Raw genomic sequence first — 22,152 nt, forward strand, 5'->3', positions numbered from 1 at the left:
CACACACAGAGCATGGCATGCACATGCACTCACAGAATATAAATGTAATTAAAACTTTAAGAATATGCCAAAAGAAAGTAACCACTCAAGGAGGTTGGCTTAGACAAAATACAGGTGACATCTAATTTGTTAGTATTGCATTTTCCCCAGATATTACTCAAAGTGAAACAAAATAAACTATAAGTAAAACAAAAAGGACAAACTGCAAAGTATTATCAAAACTTTTTATTTTCAATACAAGATAAATACCATGCTTGTTACTAGTGCAGTTTAAGGCCAACAATGACCATATAGCAAACTGCTCAACAGTCACCTAAATGCTAAAGAAAGGAAAGACAAAGTAAACATTAAACACAAAATTGCAAGTACAAACATTTTAATAAAATGGGAATGAGCCTTTTGAAAGAAGCTAATATGGAAGTCTAGTTTTCATGGACATCAAAATGATGCCTATTTGATGGAATATTTACCTTACCTTTTGCACAGAAATGTTATGAAGTCACCACACCACATTCAATAGCTAAAATTTCAAGACTTTTCTTTGGCCTTCTGATATTAGACAGCTTATTTACAAAGGATGATTATTCAATAATTCATGAGTACTGTAATATGATACAATTTTTTGTTGTTAAGGGCTTTCCATTAAAAATTGTAAAACAACTTTGTAAGGCTGTTCTGGACTGTAAACTACTTTGCTAATACACCATGGGATGCAAAAGAAAAAAATACTAGACCTCTTTAAGGCTAAAGTCATAAATGTTATAGATGCAGTCCTCAAAACACATTATAATTCATCCCAAAGGGTCATTTCCCATTAAATACCACCTGAGTACAATTTCCAAAAGAAAAAAAAATAAACAAACATGAATTTACCACTGTATTTTAAAATAATTTGCATACAGAAAATGATGAGAAGTGTTACGCAGTAACAGTGTAGCAAAAAATACACCTTCAAAATGAAATATTTCTACTAAAAGAAGGGTCTCTCCAATTATGAAATGAATGTAATTTACTCCCATGGTGGAGTGTCAGGTACTCCCACATGAAAAACTGCTCGTAGTATTTACTATCCAAAGATACCATTTAAGTCAAAATTTATGTGACTTCAATTAAATTTTACCTAATATTTTAAAAGCCTCCCATTACAGTATAATTAATGTGATGGGACATCTTTAAAACCCTGAAATCTGGCTATACGTAACCAAGAGTTCATCCACCCCATACAAAGCCACAGAAGCTGTATAGTCAGAGAAGGCCGACAACCTGCAGCTTAAAAAAAACACTGGGTTAAGACAAACCTAAACCAATCTGAACATAACACAATAGACTGAATAGTTCAAATACCCATAAATTTATATTGCTTCTTTCTAATGCCAAGAAAGAAGAGTATAAGAACTTCCTCCCAGAAGCCTAAACACTTAATACATTTTCTACTTTGACTTAAAATAAAACAAATTCTAAATCTTGATTTAAATAAAATCTAAATTTAAAAAAAAATCACATTATGAACACAAGAAATACTATATATAAGGCCACATCTCAATAAATTCATAATTTTTGGTTAAATGTTTATTTAAAAATTAGACTAAGGCTTCTAGGAGTCAAGTTGCTAAAAAATAAATACACTGGTGTTTTAATTGAAGATTGAAGTTAACACATATACTATAAGAACATAAAAATAGAATGCTTTGCTACAAAAGTCCTACTTAATATATTTCAGCACAAAAATGTCTAATATGTACAGTGGAGAAGCGTGCATTTAGTAAGTACATACAACTAGGGGAAACATTTACAGAGGGCTAAGGGTGCAAATGAACTTCAATGAGTAAAATTTAAAAATCAGTTATCAGTGCAATAGCAAGAATATCAATACTGTATTCTCAGTAAAGAATCAGAACATAAATTTCCTCTTAAAATAACTTAAGCTAAAACTCAAGACCCAACTCTGGGGCTTGCAAGATACAAATAATGCAATGACCACCTGGGTAACAGAACTGGAATGTCAAGAGCACTCAGTAGAGCCCTGCACTAGCATCTCATTGTATGAAACAGAAAAGTACTTATTGGCACATTTCAACACACAGGGAAAGAAAGTCTTACCCTTTTCAACAATTTCCCTTCACTACAAAATGCTATAATGCTCATCAAAACCTCCATTTTATTTTTTGAATTGACTTTAAACTAGTAAAAACAAAAGAAACATTCTCCATAGGAGAATCAAATGAAAATATCTACACGTTATTTGTGAATTCCAAATTGTAGTTAACTGCTTAAGAATATGCTAGGTAAAAGAGCCATTAAATGGATCAATAGCTATGGCAAGTTACTCAAAATCTTGCTGGAAACTGACAAAACATAAACACTTATAAATTTACACTGAAATATTGTTTCTACAAACATATTTCCTTTACCTCACAGCAATACAATGAACTCAGGGTGCTGCTCCAGGAGAAACACCATGTGGGTCTTTCCCACGCACCTATAACTTTACTACTAGGCTGCAGCAATAGGCAATGCTAGGATTCAGAATACACTCAGGCTTGTTTTCATCACCAATATATGGACGATAATTTTAAACCCCCCATCACTTTTTTTTTATAGTTCTCTCTATATATTTATTTATTTGGTGTGTTTGCAAAGATTTATCTCTTTGGATTGCTTTTACACATTAAAAACAAGTTTTCAAATAACACTGGTTCCTAAACATAAAGATTTTGACAAATAAAACAAGATTTGCAATCGTTAACTTTTACTGCTATACATTCATGTGTTAACAGGTAGGAGACTTTGCAAATTTAGTCAAACCAAAGTTATTTTATTTCTTCCTGACAACTTAAAATAATTGACCACCAGCAGCAAACAACTGCCATCCACTCACACTATCTGCAACCAAAGTCACTTAATGAAATAAGCCAAGCACGGAAAAGGGTGACAGAAAGGCAATTAAAGGGTTCCACTGATTAAAAAAAGAAAGAGAAGGTAATGAAGGATTAAAATTAGTACAAAATCTCCAGTTTCATTTCAAGTATATGTATTTGTGATTCCATTTTAAAAGTGTTCAGAGAAAATTGATCTCATGGACATTTTACTTACCTTTTAATCTCACTATTAACTAATTTCCCTCGTAAACATATGTATGTCCAAACGTCTTCACATTAGGATATTGTAATTAAACTATTAAAAAAGCTAAGAAATGACAAAAACTTACAATACCTATACACAAAACAAGAAAATAGATTTGATACAACTCTCAAATTAAAAGGCAACTTGCATTTTAACAAGATTAAGCACTTAAGAAAAATCATTTCTGAGAGCTAACAGTTCTGATAAACACCAATGATCTCTTGCAAAAATACTTTGCTCACAAAATGTTTTTAAATGAACTGGCAGTGGTAAGGATATTTTGAAACTGAAGAACACCAGCTGCACATTATCTCTATCTACGGTACACAAATACCCAAATCACTGCCCTTAAATTTTAGACAAACTTTAAAAGTCAATGCCTAAAGATCTCTTAAGTAATAAGATCTTTAAAATATATTTAAAACAAATTATCTTAAGGATTTTATCTCAAATTTCTTTAGTACTTCAGATTTTTAACTTCCTATAAAAATAAGTAATCAAGCTGACAGACTGTCTCTGCTAATTTTGCAGAACACATGCTAGCCAGGTGCTTTGAATACAGCCTTTGGGCTGGGGTTAAAAGAAAAAAAATTAACTGAGTCACTAACTTTAATCAAGCATAAATCAAGAGGGTTACATGAATATACACAGAATTCTTTGAACCATAAAGACAGGGTGTAACTATAATCTCCCATTACTCACACGGAAGAATAAAACCCAATGGTAATAAACATGACACCCTTCAGACTTTCTACCCAGAAGAACAGTAGGACTTTCTTTATTCACATTTATCTGCTGTATGACTATATTTACACTGCCTATAGAACCATCAGCAAGAAACAGTAAACTACCGTATCAAATCAGAATTACCAAAACCTCTCTTAAATGCTAGCACTTCACAATTAATTATTTTAGTAATCTCGGGAGTAATTAAGCTGCACTACTGTAGCAACACATGAGTCTTTACCAAAAAAGTTACAACCTCAAATTTTTGACCCCTAACACATTGACTGGATTGCTATATCTGCCAATTTCAATTTTTACAAGTTTACATACCATTCAGCAAAATCACAAGCTAACTAGGTAAAAACAGCTTAAAAAGCAGAATATAGAAATATTAAATATCCATGTAATCACCTATTCTAATATCAAAATCAAGGGCAAGAGACACTTAATTGGTTATGTTTAATTCACTGAACGCAAGATTAGATTGATGCATATCCAAACACCCTATTGCAATGCTTTTTTTTAAAGGACAGTAAAAATGTTGTCATAGTAACATTATCTTTAGATATTGCTGAACACAAGACTTTCCCTGAGGTGTAAACATCAAATAACTTTACACATCAGCCCCATTAAACAGTTTATTACAACACTACATCTATTGTAATCAAAGTGGTGCTGTTTACAGACATTATCATATGAACATTTTAACAAGAACAAACTACTATAAAAACAAGCATTTACTTGAATTTTTTCCAATGGCTTGCACATTATAATAGCCAAATATATATAACCAGTAATAAAGTTGCAAAAGCTATTAACTTTTTAATCACACAGATTTCCTTCAAATAAAACAGTTAAGCAACATAAAAAATAAAAGTAGAGCTACTGGTTACCATTTATGCAGATTTGCTTTATTCAGATCTATTCCTGTTCAGTTTATCCATGAATCCTTACAGGTTCAGTTCAATCACAAGAAGCAAACTGCTGGACAAGCGTCACTTTTCCCTCATGAAGACTGTTTTGTCTTGGAAGGTGTTCCTCTTCCTTCAGCTGTAATGTGTCAAAATTTGTGATGTAGATTTTGCTATTCCCCAGAATACACAGAAAAATGTTGGCTTAGCAATACATACACAAGTCGTGCATCTACTCACTCTTAGGAACTCTAACACAAAATAAAAAGTAGCTCAAACAGTAGCTGCTGGCACAGTGGAGAGATGCTCCACATTACAGATACCAAATAAGAAATTCTCATTTCATTTTTATACATTTCTACCTTTGAAGTTCAGTGATAGTCATTTGAAGACCAATATTTTGTACAATATATATGAATTTTTAAGAGTAAAAAATTACAAAAGCAAATACAGCAGCTACTGTTTCTGTGATGATGAGAACAGTCATACATCATTTCCTAAAATATGCATACTACAAAATAAATGGGAAAATGTTTAGATTTGAATGTAGCTACTTTTCATTCATCCACACAATTTATTAAACAAATGCTGAACTGAATATAAAATGCAATGAAATTTACAAATTAACCGTAATTTGACAGCATACACGAAATTCTGCCAATCTGTTATAAACCAATGGTGTTCCATGTTACAAAATTTATAAATAAATACCTCAGCATGGACATTAAAAATGACATCCACATACAAATCTTTAGACATGATACAAATTTGAGACGTTACTTTCATCCTATTTCTCCTATATCCACTGACCAAACAGAAACTAATGGGAATCTACAATGATAAAATTCATTGAAAACTTACATAAAGAGGGAAAGGGAAACTAATAGTAAAGTTGAGATACTAGTTTCAGGAATATATACATATATATAGGTAATATATATGTAAATCCAAAAAAAGAACATTAATTTAAAAAATATCACTGAAATATCAAATATTTAAAATAGAAATACTAAAGAGGTAGTTTAATATTTTTCAAAAGCACACAAAGGTTGGTGATATCCTGTCATAAAAATTTTAAGAGATCCTATGCTATTTATAGTTAATGGTAGTTTCAGTGACAACCATAAATTTTGTATTCAATTATCTTTAGGAGACTCTTAAGAATATCAGTATATAGACACATATTCACACTTCCTAATAAAAACATAAATCTTAAAGGTACAAAAGGGTCTTTCTCATCTAAATGCTTTCTATACATTTTAAATATACTTTTTAAACAAACATTTAAGCTATTTCTAGCATCACCTCTGTCCTCCCACCTTCATGTCAGTTTGATGAGGCTTACATAGAGGAACTACTTAATAGAAAAAATGTGTGACGTCAATTTTGAAATATTCTTATTTTACAGGTTACAAAATTCTAGTAGGACTAGAATTTTTCTGTTTTCTGGACTTGATACTAAGAATGAATCAAGGACTTCTCACATGCCCATGACCCACGAAACAGTATACTCCCACCACTAGTGAAATTTAAAAACACTAAGGCATTAGAAAAAGGACAAAGCACATGTTTTAAGCTGCTAAACAGATTACAGGGAAATTCATAATTCCTACTAAAAAAGAAATGCTATCTCCCCTAATATTTTTGTTGTGTTACAAAAGATTAAGAATGGATCACTGAGAGACAAATCATTTTAAAATCACAGTGTGGGGATAGGAAAAAAAAGAAAGAAAATCAATCTTTCAAAAAGCCACAGGGACGGGGTGGTGGTGATGCACGTCCTTTAATCCCAGCACTTGGGAGGCAGAAACAGGTGGATCTCTGAGTTCAAGGCTGGCCTGGTCTACAGAGAAAATTCCAGGACTATAAAGTAGAAAAAAGCTGTCTTGAAAAACCAAAGGAAAAAAAGCCACAAGGGGGACTAGAGATATGGCTCAGTGATAAAGAGCACTGACTGCATTTCCAGTTCTCCCAGAGGTCCTGAGTTCAATTCCCAGCAGCCACATAGAGGCTCACAACTATCTGTAATGAGATCTAGTGCCTTCTCCTGGCCTTCAGGCATAGATGCAGGCAGAACACTGTATACGACATTATGGATTTTTAAAAAAAAAAAAAAACACAGGGTACATATTACCATGACCCTAATTTACTATTTTTATACAGGAAATCTTGTTTGTGATGTCACAGTACACATATTTATGCAGGACTAATGAACTCATCTTTTGCTACGTATCTTTACGTAAGTCTTCACTAATTAATAAATCTTAAAATTTTACCATACAGACATAAAATTTAGGTAATATTCTAGAAACTTTTATTTCTAGTTCTAAACACTTTACATAAACACAAATTTTACAATCTCAAACGGAAGCAAACTTTGAAGGCAATACAACCAATTTCCAATAACCCAATTCCATATAATAATCTCAAAATCTAAGTAGACATCTGCATAAACAAAGATTATCAAAAAGCTTCAAAGTGACAAATACATTCAATACCGGTATGTTCAAAATAGCATTTAATCAAATCATTACTGTCAAGCCGCACAATTACTTGCTCTAGCTGTCAGTTATAAAAAGGGAACCTATGTAAACAGCTGTTAAATGAACCAAGACAGTGAAACTACAGCTTCAAAATCTGCAAGCTAAAGCAAGCAGTATAATTTTAATACAGAGCGAAATACCTATATTTTGATGTGGTATCAAACCATTATTAACAGCTCAAATTCATCACTTATATGCAAACTTGGCATTATTTGTATTTTAAAATTCAAGAAAAAAAATCATCTTTTAAAGAAAAGCATTTGAACATTTATTTTATAGGATTCTCATAAGTTTTTATGCTGCATGTTTGTATTTATTTCTGAAATAGGATCTTAGTATAGAGGCCCTGGCAAGCCTGAAACTCCACATGTAAACCAGGCTGGCCTGGAGCTCACAGTATCTTCCTGCAGTCTCTAGGTGTTGGATGAGGTCAAGGTGTGCACTACCACACCCAGCTCTTACAGGTTTTCATATTAATGTGCTGAGTTAAAAAGGATCCTCACATAATTTTAGAAATTCAATGTCTTTAAATAAATAAAATTTAATCTTCTATATCTGAAAATTTCTCCCTAATGAGGTCTGGGGATGAAGTAGGCAACAGAAGCATCAAAACTTATAATAATTCTTAAGTTTCTTTTTATATGGACTAGAACACAGTACATAAAAAGCAATTCTTTTTGTTGCTGGTGCTCACAAAAAGTTTCTAGCTAACCAAGAGTTTATATTGTCCTGTTTTTCTCTAAACATCATACTTACCCTTACTCTACAAAATACATAATTAGGTGTTCTATGCAACTGACTCCATGGTAGAAATAAACTCCATTACAAAAAAGAAAAAAAATAGACTTTGTATCAAAAAGAAATCACCCAAAAGACATGGAGATTTCAAAAGAAGCTGTTACTTACAATTCACCTACATCAAGAGGTAGACAGAACTTTCTAATCACAGAAAGCAAAAACATTAATTTGGATTAACATGAATGGCACTCTTCTCTTACTGGTTAGTGGGTTTCCTTTAAACAATGCTAACTGAATATTCATTAAAAAAATAAAGATACTTATTCAAACCATCCGATATAAACTAAACAACGGCAGGAACCACACTGAGATGAGAGTGAGAGCAAGGTGACTCACATCGGCATTCAAATTTTCTTAAGACAGAGAAGCATCAATTATTTATAATCAAAATTATATTCTTAAACCACAGTGAGCAAAAATACATCCAAGGGATCACACTTCCTACCCTTTCTTGTCACTTCAATTAAGACACTGTAATAAGACAGATTTTTCAAATACTAAAAATATCAGAAATAAGAAGAGAAATGAGAACCAGCATAGAAAGATAAAGCACAGCAACTGAGACAGATGGACACAAGGCTGAGGAGGAATACTAGGCAGTAACAAATGACCTAAGAGATGTCGAAATAATTAAGATCTTGTTGACAGTCAGTTATTCTTCATCAAGCAATGAAAAGAATTTTCACAAAAGCCTCAACATAACACTCCTAAGGAGATGAAACATCTTAATTTGGGCTTTTCCTCCAAATTAACACAAAGCTATAGTAACCTAAGTAAGCAATACAAAGTATCCTAAAGTAATTAATTAAATTCAAATTCATGACATTTACGCCAGAAGTAATCACATGGCCACACTCCAAACACAGTACTTAGTAAAGAATATAACCACTTGAGAAAATGTAAATTTCTTAAACTAGAAAGAAGCCTGAATAAAAAGCATCTCGAAAAAAAATTTGCTTTCATTATTCTCCAGTACACAAACTCAGTTGTTAGCAGAAACTTCTGAGCTGAGCAGAACTGTTCTAAACAAACAGTCAGGTGAACACAATCTCAGAACTCAACTGTAACATTTCTTTATGAACACAATCTTACACCTTTTATTTTGCTCAGAGTGGTCTGAGAATAAGGCAAAAATTACAGAATATGAAGCACAATGCATTTACACACTGAAATTTACAAAACTTATTTTTCTCATTGAAGTATTATTACCTATTTAACTTGGATATGAAATGCTTTTAGAAAAACTAATACAGTTTTCAAATGAGAATGTAATTAACATTACCCAACAGTTCAAACACAAAAAAAACTTAGGCTGGGACAGACATTAACAGCTGCCAACCAACATCAAGTTTCCAGAATCTGCCCTTTCCCACCTCAACACTTGATAGTGTATTACATTATTAACTTATACAAAGACTGATATTTACTTTATTTTCGAAGCACTTCTTAATCCATTTAAGATTTACATGAAAATTCAAAAGGACTCATATTCAAAAACTTCTAAAGAGGTCAACAGACCTTATAAAGTAGTAAAATTTGCAAATAGGTTTGCATTTGAATATATATATTTAATCCCAGCCCCCACTCACTTACATCTACTTACAATAAATATTGCTTGGCATATAGCAATGGTACAATAATCCAGGAAAACATCTCCCCCCACTCCTCATTGGGAAGGCTTTTGTAAAATTTTGCTTGGATGAAGGCACACAACAATATTACAACTCAATTCTGATTAATGTACAAACAAAACATGGGATTTGGGATATGGTACATCACTGATTGCAAAAACATCAACAGCTTGACACTAGGAAATTGTGGTTCATGTCTGAAAGACATGGAACTCAAATCATGACTATATTTAGGTATATACGCTTGACTGGAATATATATCCAAAGTATGTAAAAATTAACAATGAAATTTTCAAAAGGAACATAACCTGCTTTACTGAATTAATTTTAAAGACCCATGAGAAAACTGCTACTTATTAACTACATATGAATTGTTTAGAGCCCCTTGATGGGCACACTGAATAAATGAAAATGGATCCAAGTTTCACTGTCATTGTCTTTGGTAACTGTAAGATAGTTGATAAACTGCAAAGTCTAAAGTAAATAATTATAAAATACAATATGTAGAACCTGTACCTTATCAAATGACAAAGAATTAGACATTTCAAGTAATAACCTAATCAGAATTCACCATAAGGGATTTTTACTAGGAATAAAAAAACTTCATTTAAAATTTAGTTTAGTTTTATATGGTACAATGTTCAATTTTTATATTCAAACATCACCAACTTTAGAAATTTTAAAACTAGATGTTTTGAGAATTAAAAGTTTTAATACAACATAACTAATAAAAAGGTCTTAATGAATATTCAAGGGCATATTCAAAATGTAAGACAAGGTATTAAAGTCATCTTTCTCATTTCAAAAAGCCCTGAAACGGCAAGAGTGGTTAACTCTTACGTTTCATAAAAATTAGACATCTTTTTTTCTCGTGTGTGTGTGTGTGTGAGCGTGTAAGAGAAAGAGAGAGGTAATTAAAGAAACTGCTGTCACAAATTATATACACAATAAAGCCAATTACAATTTAAATATTAACAATTTTCAGGACTGGATTACCAGTAAGTATCCTTGAAATATTTACATATAGAGGATTTGTTTTAAGCCTTATCTAACTCAAATATGCCATCAATATATGGAACAAAGGTGTTAATAAATTAACCTGTCACATGCAAGATTCACAGTGCTCTTTCCCCATTCTTCATGAAACATTGTTCACAAATATAAAATAAAATTACATGTAAAAATGAAGCATAAACAGACAACTCATTCTACTTTATGAAAAAAGTACACAAAATTTTAAAATACAGAAAAAAAAGACAATGATTATGGCTTATGAATGAAACAAGGAAAATTATTTCCAGTTATTTCTAACTTGGGATGTATGGCTTAGCACAACTTAACGCTTTTAGATTATGTACCCTGAACCCACTTTATACCTTCTGCGCAATTAAAAAGATAATGCTCCTTTAAAAAAAAAAAAAAATCAAATGCCAGAAATTTTTTTCTAAAATGTAATTTTTTTTTAAATGGGAAAAACTCTTTCAATGTTGAAAAACATCTTTTTATATTATAAACTATTATAAAGTTAGATGTTCTTAAAAAGTTTCAGGGACAAATGAAGTTAGTTCAAGGGAGAAAGGACAGAAACTTTATTTTTGAAAATCCAAGCATATAATATTCATATCAGAAACAATTCCCTGTTTTATAAATATTTTAAATCATATGCAAACAATAAATGTGATTACAAGAATCCAAATTTTTAAATTTTAGAAGTACACAATGAGTCCTCTTGATTATTTTTTTAAGACCATAAACAATCTGAAATCTAAGTCACAGAACACTTGCAGAATTCAAGGAAAAAAGATCAAGATATTTTTACCTGTGATGGCTTACCTGCTTTCAGATGTTTTCAGAAGATTAAATCAGAACAAGTACTTGGACCACTTAAAATGTAGGTATATTTACTGTATAAACAACAGCCTTGGAGTTATAATTACTGTTAATAGCACACACACACACACACTAAATATAAGAATAAAAAATAATGCCCACCTTCTAACGATGACGGTATTCTCGCTCTCGGTCACGCTCCCGGTCACGGTCCCTATCCCGATCCCTGTGTCTCTCCCTCTCTCTGCTTCTCTCTCTGTAATAATCATCATGACGATCTCTACTCCGAGATTTATGACGCCGACTCTTTTCCCGTGATCTACTATGGTCCCTTTCTCTTGATCGTTCACGTCTTCTAAAAGAAATTACTGGATTAATGCTCTCCATAGCTGGGAAGCTTCAAAAGACATTCAATATAGTTGTCTTTTTTATCACTAGTTTCATTTTCCATGGTTTTCAGTTACTAGTTAACCAGTCTAAAAATATTAAACGTAAAACTTCAGAAATAAAATATTTTTATACCATTCTGATTAGCTGTAAGAGTGGAGGAAGCCAGCATAAATGAAGTTCTAAATGAAAGTACACTGGCTATGTGGGAGCTCCAAGGCTCCTAATACTCCCATGTAACATTGGCAAAAAAGGTTCCCATAAAGGCAGGCTCAAGAGGGGGTAGCAAGCTCCCATCAAAAGTCCGAGTGTTTATGAAGTGTGTGCAAAGACTAACAAAGGCAGCTTCTCTGGGATGTCTTTAGAATGCAACTACTACTCTACAGAAATCTACCTAGATAGCTAGTCCCTCCCAATAATTGAAGCTAATATATGCACAGAAGTTCCAGGTTGCAACTGTAGCAGAACCTTCCTGATCATGACACTACTCAAAGTGTGTCTGTCCCTTCGGGTGCAGCCCCAGTCATGGTTCTAAGACTCAAAACACCTAGACTGTGGCAACCATCATGATGAAATCACACCTAGACTGTGGCAACCATCATGATGAAATCGTTTTTACCATCTTACTTCTTCCTGCCAGCACTGTGACCCATCCCCATCCAGTGTATCCACACTCTATGCTGCGTCTCAAGGATCACAGTAGCACAGTGATTGTGCTTGGATAATCCTTAGATTATTTAGTAATAGCCCCAAGCTGTGAGAGCAGTGATGCTTGACAGGTAATCTGGACGTTGTTCATTTAAGGGCAAAGGTGAAAATGAAAGTCATGCTAAAGTTGGTAAGATTTACATTGAAACTCTGAAATAATGAAAAAAGAAATCTATGCTAATTGATTGGAAAAACCCAATCATAGCCGAAGCTCATGATAATTCCATTAGGTTAAATAAGAATTCTTTTATGTGATTTCTTTACCAGGCAAATGGTTAAGAGTTAAGCTGTTTGATCAAACTAGATGTCCTCACAAAGCAACAGGCATGATATGGTCTCCAGTTATGACAAATTTGTTCAAATATGCACATACTTAAATGGAGCCCAAAAAGTAGTAAGAAAGGAAAGACTGTGTCCAATATAAACTCCTTTTTCTTAATTAAGATACTACCTCCAGAAAAAGCATATTAAGGACAAAGTATCATACAGACAACTGAGAGCTAGCTCAGGAGTTAAAAACACTGGCTGCTCTTCCAGAGAATCAATATATTAAAAATGTAGCTGAGTGTGAAATCACAATAATCAGGCTGATTTCTGTAAGTTCAAGGCCAACCTGGTCTACAAAGAGACACTGACTCCAAAGAGGCAACATCATGTGAAGACTAAACGTTTACCTCCCAAAATACATAAAATATCAAGATTAGTAAATGTGCTTTAAAAGAAACCTTTTAAAAACTGTATCTATTACAAGGGCTGAAAGATGGCCGAGTGGTTGCTCTTGCAGAGGACCAGGGTTTGATTCCCAGTACCACAACCATCACAGCCATCCTAACTCTAGATACCTCAGGCACTAGCACACATGTGGAATACATGTATCCAGCAAAATATTCATACACATAAAATAAATCCAAAATAAAACTATCTGTTACAAAATACATTACCACACATTCATCTATTTATTAATCCCCTCTTTCAAAACCATCCTTTATCAAGCAATGTTTAATAGCTAAGGCCCCTGTCAACATTCAACATGTGTTCAGTAAGAAATAAGCATCAATAATAAAGACTAGATGCTACAGTAAATACTACAAAAGAAATAAAATATGACACACTAGATTCAGTTGAAACATGAATGTATAGGGGAAAGAAAAACAAAAGAACAAATAAAATGGTTCCAAGAAGGAATAGCAATCAGTGAGATGGTCAATGCTTGCTGTGCCCACAGAAAGGGACACACACCTATTTGGCTAGAACAGTGAGTATGCGAGCTGTCAGAGTCAAAGTAGAGATTATATCTGCTTGTGTGCAGTTAGTCTAAGAGTAAACAGAAGCCATACAGTTCCTTGCATAAAAATTTACTCTAAGTGAGTGCCTTGAAGTATTTCAGGAAGCACCAAGATGCCATTTAGAGTTAATCAAAAAAAAAAAAATCCACTCAGATTGCTGGGTACACATTAAGTAAAATCAGAGTCCCATTTTTTTTAGATTTATTTGTTATGTATACAGTATTCTGCCCTGCATGTATCCCTATGGGCTAGAAGAGGGCACCAGATGTCGTTACAGATGGTTGTGAGCCACCATGTGGGTGCTGGGAATTGAACTCAGGGCCTCTGGAAGGGTAGCCAGTGCTCTTAACCACTGAGCCATCTCCCCAGCCCCAAGTCCCATTTTTTTCTTTTTTTGAAGTTCCACTTTGTTGTAACTATTTAAAAAATACCTGAGACAGGAAAGTTTTACCTTGATCCAGAGCCATAGGACTTGGACTCAATTCCATGAAGGCAATCTTGCAAAGAACTAATAAGAACTTTGCAACGATCATCTGCAGATACTTTGGACTGTTTAATTAAAGAAATTGCTGTTACCAATGTTTCAATAGCACTCCCATAATCACCTGCAGGGAAAAGAAAAAGTTAATAGCAAACAAACTGTTTCCAAATTATCATCAAACCAACTATTTTGGAATAAGAATGATGAAGCAATTTTTTGGAAGTGTATTTTAAGATGACCATAAATAATGACATTTGTTCAGTGTCTTGAAATTTGCAAGATTCTTGTGTTCATGACACTAGTGACTGTTGTTTCATGCAGAGGGACAGTTATTTTGCAAATATGAGAATAACTGAGCTATTTTTAGAACTCTGAACTACTATATCAAAGTTAATATTTAATCTTTATATGTATACAAGTGTTTTGCCTACATATGTCTTGCATTACAAGCAAGACTGGTTAGTGCCCATGGAGGCCAAAAGAGGATATCAGATCCCTTGGAACTGGAGTTCTTTTTTAAACAGACTTAATTCACTTTTTCTTGTATATAAATCCTTATGTGGTGGCCACAGCTGGAGTCTGGGTCCTCTGAACAGAGACTCTGGTGTGGGTTTTCACAAGATGGTCAGTGAATTCCTGATAAGAAGACTTGGAGAACACAGACTCCTGCTAGAGGTCGAGGGTCAAGTAGCTATACTTTAGAGATGGCATCAAAGGTGGCCTTGGCAAAGTTGCCCATGATGGCAGTGCAGCCCCTGGCTGATGTGCAGTAGTCATCAATACCGGCCATCATTGGTAGCTTCTTGGGCACAGGGGTGAGATGTACCAACACAGAGTTACAGTGGCCTGTCACCTTGCATAAAACAGTTTGAGGCTTGCTATACTTGTTCCAATTGCCTCTCCCCACAGGGACGATGGAAAGCTTGGCCAAGATGATAACCCCTTGGATGGCACTTAACACCAAGACCAACATCACCATTTTCATTCCCAATTGCCCCCACTTCAACCACAGCCACAGCCTCGACCATGACTGTGCCCCCTGTAATTGCACCAGCGTCATCTGGAGTTTTCCCAGAGAAGCTATAGATGGTTCTGATCCACCACATAGGTGTTGGGAAGCAATCCTGGATCCTCTGGAGGACAGGCAGTACTGTTAACTCCTAAGCTCTCTCTTCAAATCCCAAAGTTAGTTATTTTTAATTTTACTTTATGTGTATGAATGTTTTGTTTGCATGTACATCTATGTGCCATGAGTGTTTGGTACCCAGTGAGAAAAGAAGAGGATACTAGATCCCAGCACTAGCAGCCTGTGCTCTTAATCAGAGCCATCTCTCTAACCCCCAATTAGTACTTAAATCTAAATATAGCAACTTAAAATTGGTGGTCTTTCCACTACACTGACATGCATCTTCCTTCAACACTTTAAAATTCAATGATAATGATTTGGGAGCATATAGATTACATAGGGAGTAAGAGAACTATCTTTATAAATTTCACTTTAGATTTGGGTTTCGATTTTTTAATTTTTACATTTTATTTTATGTGTACGGGTGTTTTGAATGCATGTGTGTCTACTTACTACAAGCATGCCTGGAGAAGCCAGAAAAAGGCCTCAGATCCTCAGGAACTGGAGTCAACAGACCGTTGGGCATTAACCCAGCGTGTTCTATAAGAGCAGCTAGTTCTTAACAACTGAGCCATCTCTCCAGCTCCTGGGTCTGGGGTTATTCTTAATATAAATAGCCATGTTAAAGAATGAACACTAAAACAAATATACAAACCAGCACTGGCATCAGACACAGCTCTTGAAATAGCACTGCTTGAGATGGCCCGATTTCTATTCATGATTTCTTCAAACTCAGCTTCACTTAATGGAGTTCTTGCAGTATCCATTTCCCTACAAAAGACAAATAAATGTTAAATTGTTGCTTGACAAAAGTTCTCAAGTTAGTAACAATGTAAACAACTCTACACTAACAAGATTTGGCATTTGCCTAGGAGACAGCTGTTACTTTTCCTGATTCAAGAACGCTATTTTCTCTACCAGATCAAGCCTAAGCAAAATTCCCTTTATCATTGTCTTTTGGTTGAAGTAAAACTGGCAGCATAGAAATCATCTTCCTGAGGACAGAAATTGTTTACGTGTCTACAATGTAATAGACTTCCAGTCACAGTTCTTTATCTTTTCCTGACTGCATTTAACTCACCTCCCAGGAGGACCATAGTCACCCCTATCGTACGGTGGAGGTCGGCCATAGGGGTCTGTGGGCGGTGGCCCACGACTATCTGACGTTGGCATGCCACTATTAGTTGGTGGAGGGAAAAAAGCAGGATTCACATGTGGAGCTGGTGGTGGGGCACCTGGAGGTGGTCCCGGAAGGTGTGGAGGAGGAGCAAGTGTGAGGGGAGGCCCAAGTGGACCTGGTGGTCGAGGTGGAAAGGGGCCTGGAGGTGGAGGCGGTCCCTGCTGTGGAGGCGGTGGGCCAGGAGGAGGGCCATAGCCTGGAACCGGAGGCGGCGGCCCAGGAGGAAGTGGACCCAACGGAGGTTGCCCAAAAGGTTGTCCAGGAAAAAGCACTGGTGGTGGAGGACGGTCTCCTCGATTGGGAGGTCCTGCCAGAGGAGGTGGCAGGACCTGACCAGGAGGTGGAGGACCTGGTGGACCAGGTGGGCCTGGAGGACCCAATGGTGGACGTGGTGGAGTCTGTCCGGCTACAAAATAAAGGAGAAAAAAGGAGAAAAACAGTTCAATAAAGATATTAACTATTATATGCCAAGATTTTACTTCTAAAGCAGAATTCATAAACCATGACTCTCTCTTTAAATGAAACCCATATGGTAATGATCTAACAACTACAAAGGTGAAGAATATCCTCACAAATTTAACCTCTTCAAATTATAATTAAGAAAAACCACTAAAACAAAAACGAACAAATTTTAACACCTAAAGATACTTTCCATCTCTCAGCAAACACACTTCATACAGTGACATCACCCACCTTATATTCTACTCTGATGCCAAGCTAGAAAGTGAAACAAGGAAAAATGGTCTTGAAAGGATTTTTTAAGAGGTAAGAAAATAAGACGGATGTAAATATTCTATATATAAGTCAAGCAAGTTTGGAGAAAAATAAAGACCTTTTAGGCCAAAAATGGGTATTTCCTCTATGCTGTGCCCCATATGCCATGGAATCCTAGTTTCCAGGAACAAAGGCCGAGTTCCTTTAACAAGATGCTTGATCAAATTTCCTGGGTTCCAAAAATAGCATAACAAGGAGAGTAAGTCACATTAATAATACATTACTTGAAAAAGAGAGAAAAGGAAAAGAGGTATTAAGCAGACATGATTTCTCCATGATAAACTTAAGGAAAGTTTTACCTGGGAAAGGTGGAGGTGGCCCTCCTGGTCCTGCTGGCCCAGGAAATCTGTCCCCACCGGGAACAGCCCCTGGAAAACGGCCCCGTCCTCTACCACCTTGTGGGAATGCTGCACGTGAACTGCCTCCTGGAGGACCAGCTTTACCTTCCCCAGACATCTGTCCTGATTGTGTAGCTGCAAACACCCAAATACTCATAAATAGCACTTATTAAAACAGTTCTCTGAATTGTAACCGTGTTATTAGAAACTACTTCAAAGTTCATTTATACTATTTTTCAATTTGCAGATGCAAAGTACTTGGCTAGGAAAACCTTCACATTTATTTACTTTCTTAAGTCTTGAAATATTTAAGTTTAATGCACTTCCACTGAATAGATAAACATGTAGCTTTTAAAATACAGGTTGCTTTTAAAGTACTCTACAGCAGCCAAGACTTCAGAAATTCAGCAAAAACCTTAATTTCAACAGCAGATTATTTATCTTATACTATGTAACATGTTCTTAAATCTTAAATGCTAAAAAAAAATTAAAACAAAACAACCATCTGAATTTCTATTAATTATATGTGGCATTCATCTTATCTATTTATCTATTATTTATTTATTTTTGGTTTATTTAGAGCCTGTCCTGGAAATAGCTCTTGTAGCCCAGGCTGGCCTGGAACTCATCTCTTTAAAAAAAAAAAAGAAAACACTATGTAATAACAAATCTCTTCTACATTATTTTTTACCAAGTAGCAAAAGGTTTTGGTGCCAAGTAGGATAAAAACAGGTCAGTAACTATTCCCTAGTTATCACTGGCCTCTCTATTCCCATCAAACACATCCATATAGCATTCCTCCTCTCTAATGTGAATGACAGGACAAGAATGGTGGCACTATAAAGCTCTCAACCTGCTGCTACATGCTGTTGGGTCTGTGACATCTAGAAAAACATGGAATGGGAGTTGGTTTCCAGTATATGAGGCCATACTCATAATCAATGATTAAAACAAGTTCATCCAATAAACTAAATAGTAAGCATAATATTTTAAAAAATACCAGCAACACTGCTTAAAATACATTTAAAAAGAAAAAGGCTGCTCAGAGGATTGCTTACTTTTCCTGGACTGCATCTCAAACTGACTCAGGAACTGCTTATTGCACGGAGTCACGACAGGATTCTGACCATGCAGTTCTCTTTTAGGCAACAGATCCATTAACTTTTTGGAAGATGCTTCAGATCCAACACCAACAAGGGCAAATCTAAAAGATGTTAAAGGGGGTGGGAATAAGAGGGAAGACTGAGATTGTTACTGTTGACTAAAAGAAGAAATGGTCTCAATTTACTCAAGAGTCAAAATTACTTAAGAGTCAAAAACAGACTCTTAAGGTTACACACATTTACACTATCTTTTATAATGTACTATGAAATTCACTCACTTAAATTTTTTTAAATATTCATGTGTTTTACAAACATCTCATGATGGTTCATTTCATAACGCTATTCATTATCAAAAGAAAATCTACAACCTCTACCACCATTCCTATTTACTCTCTTCCCTTAAACACAGGAAACCGTAACCATTTTGTTTTCTATGGATCTGCCTCACCTAGAATTTGAAACAAATGAAATATGCAGTCCTTTACAACCAGCTTCACTTAGTGTTCAAAACCTAGTCATGACACAACATGCATCACTAATTCATTTCTTTCAGTGGCTGAATCATGTTCCACGGCAGACAATCATTTTTTGGTTTTGCTTTAAATCTACCCAACAGGCTGTTTTCACTTTTTACTGCTATAAAAAGATGTTCCATATAGGGGCTGGAGAGATGGCTCAATGGTTAACAGCACTGATTCTTCTTCCAGGACTCAGATTCAATTCCCAGCTCCCACAGGTTCAATTCCTAGCTCCCAATTCACAACCATTCATAACTCCAGTTCCAGGGGATCCGGAAATTCCCTCTTCTGGTCTCCATGGGCATTAGGCACACATAGTGTGCACAGACATACATGCAGCCAGAACACCTATACACATAAAATAATTAATTTTTGAAAGATGCTTAGTACCATTAGCCATCAAGGTACAAATCAAAACCATGAGATGTAATTCCCACCATAATCAAAATGACAACTATTCAGTGCTGGTGAAAATAATAAGAAACTATAAACGTTCTGCACTAATGGACTATGCAATCTGGTAGCTTCTCAAAATGTTAAGCATTACTATATACCATACTAATTCCACTCCTAGGTATATGCCCAAAACAAGCAAAATTGTATGTTCACACAAAACAATAAACTAAAATTCTTAGAGACATTCCCCTTAATAACTAAAAGTATAAATCACCCAAACATGGATTGTGGATTCTTCCTTTAGTGCTAACGCCATTACATGGAACTATTACTAAGCCATAAAAAGAAATCCTGATGCAGCTACACAGACAAACCTTGAAAACATCATACTAGGTAAAAGTCAACACACAGAACATCATTTTTATTTTGTTTCCATGAAATACCCAGAAGAGGCAAATTCTGAGGTAGAAAGTACATGAATGATTGTCAGCAAAGGAGACACAGGCGATCAGGGTAACGATGCACCCAGGTTTTTCTGGTGACAGAGATGAGGAAACACTTTGAAACTAGACAACTACAATGATTGCTTACCTTCGTAAATATATTTTTTGAAGCACTGTATTGTGCTCATACACATAAATTAATGTAAAATTTCCAATAATGTGCCTATTAAATTATTTATAATAGCCACAAGTGGAAACAACCACAATATCCAAAAGTAAGAAAAGTAATATATATTTATCACTATTTCTTCTGCTCTTTTCAATAAAACATGACAAAGTGTGAATTATGATACTATTTTTAAGGGAAAATATGGAAGCACATTTATAAAGTGATTATCTAAAAATGGAGAAATTGTAGCAATTTAATTTCTTACTTTTAAATACCTGCATTACATAATAATCCTATCCTATATATGTGATTTGCAGATTAGAGAATAAACCTATGTTACATTTTATTTCAGTTACCTGTCATTCTTCATCATTTTTATTTTTATGGTGCTAGAATCAAGCCCTGAGCTTTTCCACATTGTGCAAGCAGCTCTATCACTGAGCCACATACTGGGCTCTTCCTTATCTCTTAATCACAACAAAAACAATGCTTCTCAGCACTGTCATTTCAACCTTAGAAGGAATGTGCTCTTTAAACTTAAACAGGCCTAGTCTGCCTACAGGCCCAACTCAACCAGCTTCAGTGCACTTTTAAAAAACAAAACCTATAAAATTCAAGTATGAACCTCTGCCTAGGATCACCCTTCTAGTGTATATGTTCATGTGGGTGCCTAGGAACTAACTCAGTGTCAGGTTTGTGCAGCCAGTATATTTATAGTAGTTAAGCCATTTGTCAGTGCTTATGTGTTCATGCGTTCTACATGTGTATAATCAGCAATAAACTTAAGGAAAACTTAATTTGTAAACTGTAATCACTATTAGGGAAAAAACTAAATTCTTACCCCTTTGATTGTCCATTTGCCCGATTCTCAAAAAATTTTATCTCCAAAATATCGTTTACTCCCAAAGAATGAACTGCTTCAGTTAAGTCCTCATCTGTTGTCCACTGCAAGACATTTCCCCCTTATTAGCCATTAAAATATTCAGGTTTTTATTGTCTGAATTTAACTTTTAAAGAAAAAGAAATGATAAGACAAAATTATTGTTTACTGTAAATCTAAGTATAGTTACTGCCTGTCACCCTAATTTTTAAACATCAGAAAAACGCCTTACATGTCTAACTCCATTTCCAGATAAGAATTCTCTAAGTTATAAAGTACATTCCCTTGGAGACAGACACAGTTTTACTTCAAGAGTTTCTGGTTTCTAGACGGGTGTGGTGGCACATGCCTTTAATCCCAGCACTCAAGAGGCAAAGGCAGGCGGATCTAAGTTTGAGGCCAGTCTGGTCTACAGAATGCATTTCCAGACAGATTCCATGGAGAAATCCTATATGGGGAAAAAAAAAACAAACAAAAAAAAACAGTTTCTGGTTTCTACCAGCTTTAAACTCCTATGATTTTAAATTCTCAATAAAACCAATCTCACTTGTAACTTCCTCCCTTTAAAGAAAAGTTATCTTGTGAAACAAACAGGTTATTTTGACTATACCACGGAGAAACTAATTTGAACTATATACCTTTTTATCAAATACTTAAAGTTTACGTAAGTCCAACCTCATTTTCATAAGATGCAATAGAGGGGATAAACAGCTTGTTCAACGTCACAAAACACAGATACATGTCAATTCTTATTTAGCAACTGCAGTCTCATTGTTTCCAAGGTTGTAAAGATAGTTCAGA

The 22,152-nt window shown here is 34.8% G+C and overlaps 1 protein-coding gene across 5 annotated transcripts in view; it reads right to left on the reverse strand.

The window, feature by feature from the left end:
• Positions 1–210: 210 nt before the first annotated feature.
• Positions 211–22,152, reverse strand: part of Cpsf6 (cleavage and polyadenylation specific factor 6) — a 33,188-nt gene continuing 11,246 nt past the window's right edge. The window contains exons 3-11 of one of the 5 annotated variants that reach the window (XM_041665461.1): positions 21,313–21,416; positions 18,901–19,046; positions 17,804–17,977; positions 17,563–17,673; positions 16,632–17,136; positions 16,206–16,321; positions 14,395–14,548; positions 11,725–11,914; positions 211–4,899 (exon numbers count right to left, since the gene is read on the reverse strand). In XM_041665461.1, the coding sequence (XP_041521395.1) occupies positions 11,728–11,914; positions 14,395–14,548; positions 16,206–16,321; positions 16,632–17,136; positions 17,563–17,673; positions 17,804–17,977; positions 18,901–19,046; positions 21,313–21,416 (1,497 nt within the window). In that variant the 3' untranslated portion in view covers positions 211–4,899; positions 11,725–11,727. Of the gene's footprint in view, positions 4,900–11,449; positions 11,637–11,724; positions 11,918–14,394; positions 14,549–16,205; positions 16,322–16,631; positions 17,137–17,562; positions 17,674–17,803; positions 17,978–18,900; positions 19,047–21,312; positions 21,417–22,152 lie in introns of those variants that run through there. The other 4 variants (XM_041665442.1, XM_041665451.1, XM_041665475.1 and 1 more) reach the window with 4 other exon arrangements.

This window comes from Microtus oregoni, unplaced genomic scaffold, assembly GCF_018167655.1.
Source record: "Microtus oregoni isolate MIOR12 unplaced genomic scaffold, Mior012 000001F_ref0000356, whole genome shotgun sequence".
In the NCBI taxonomy this organism is placed as follows: domain Eukaryota; kingdom Metazoa; phylum Chordata; class Mammalia; order Rodentia; family Cricetidae; genus Microtus; species Microtus oregoni.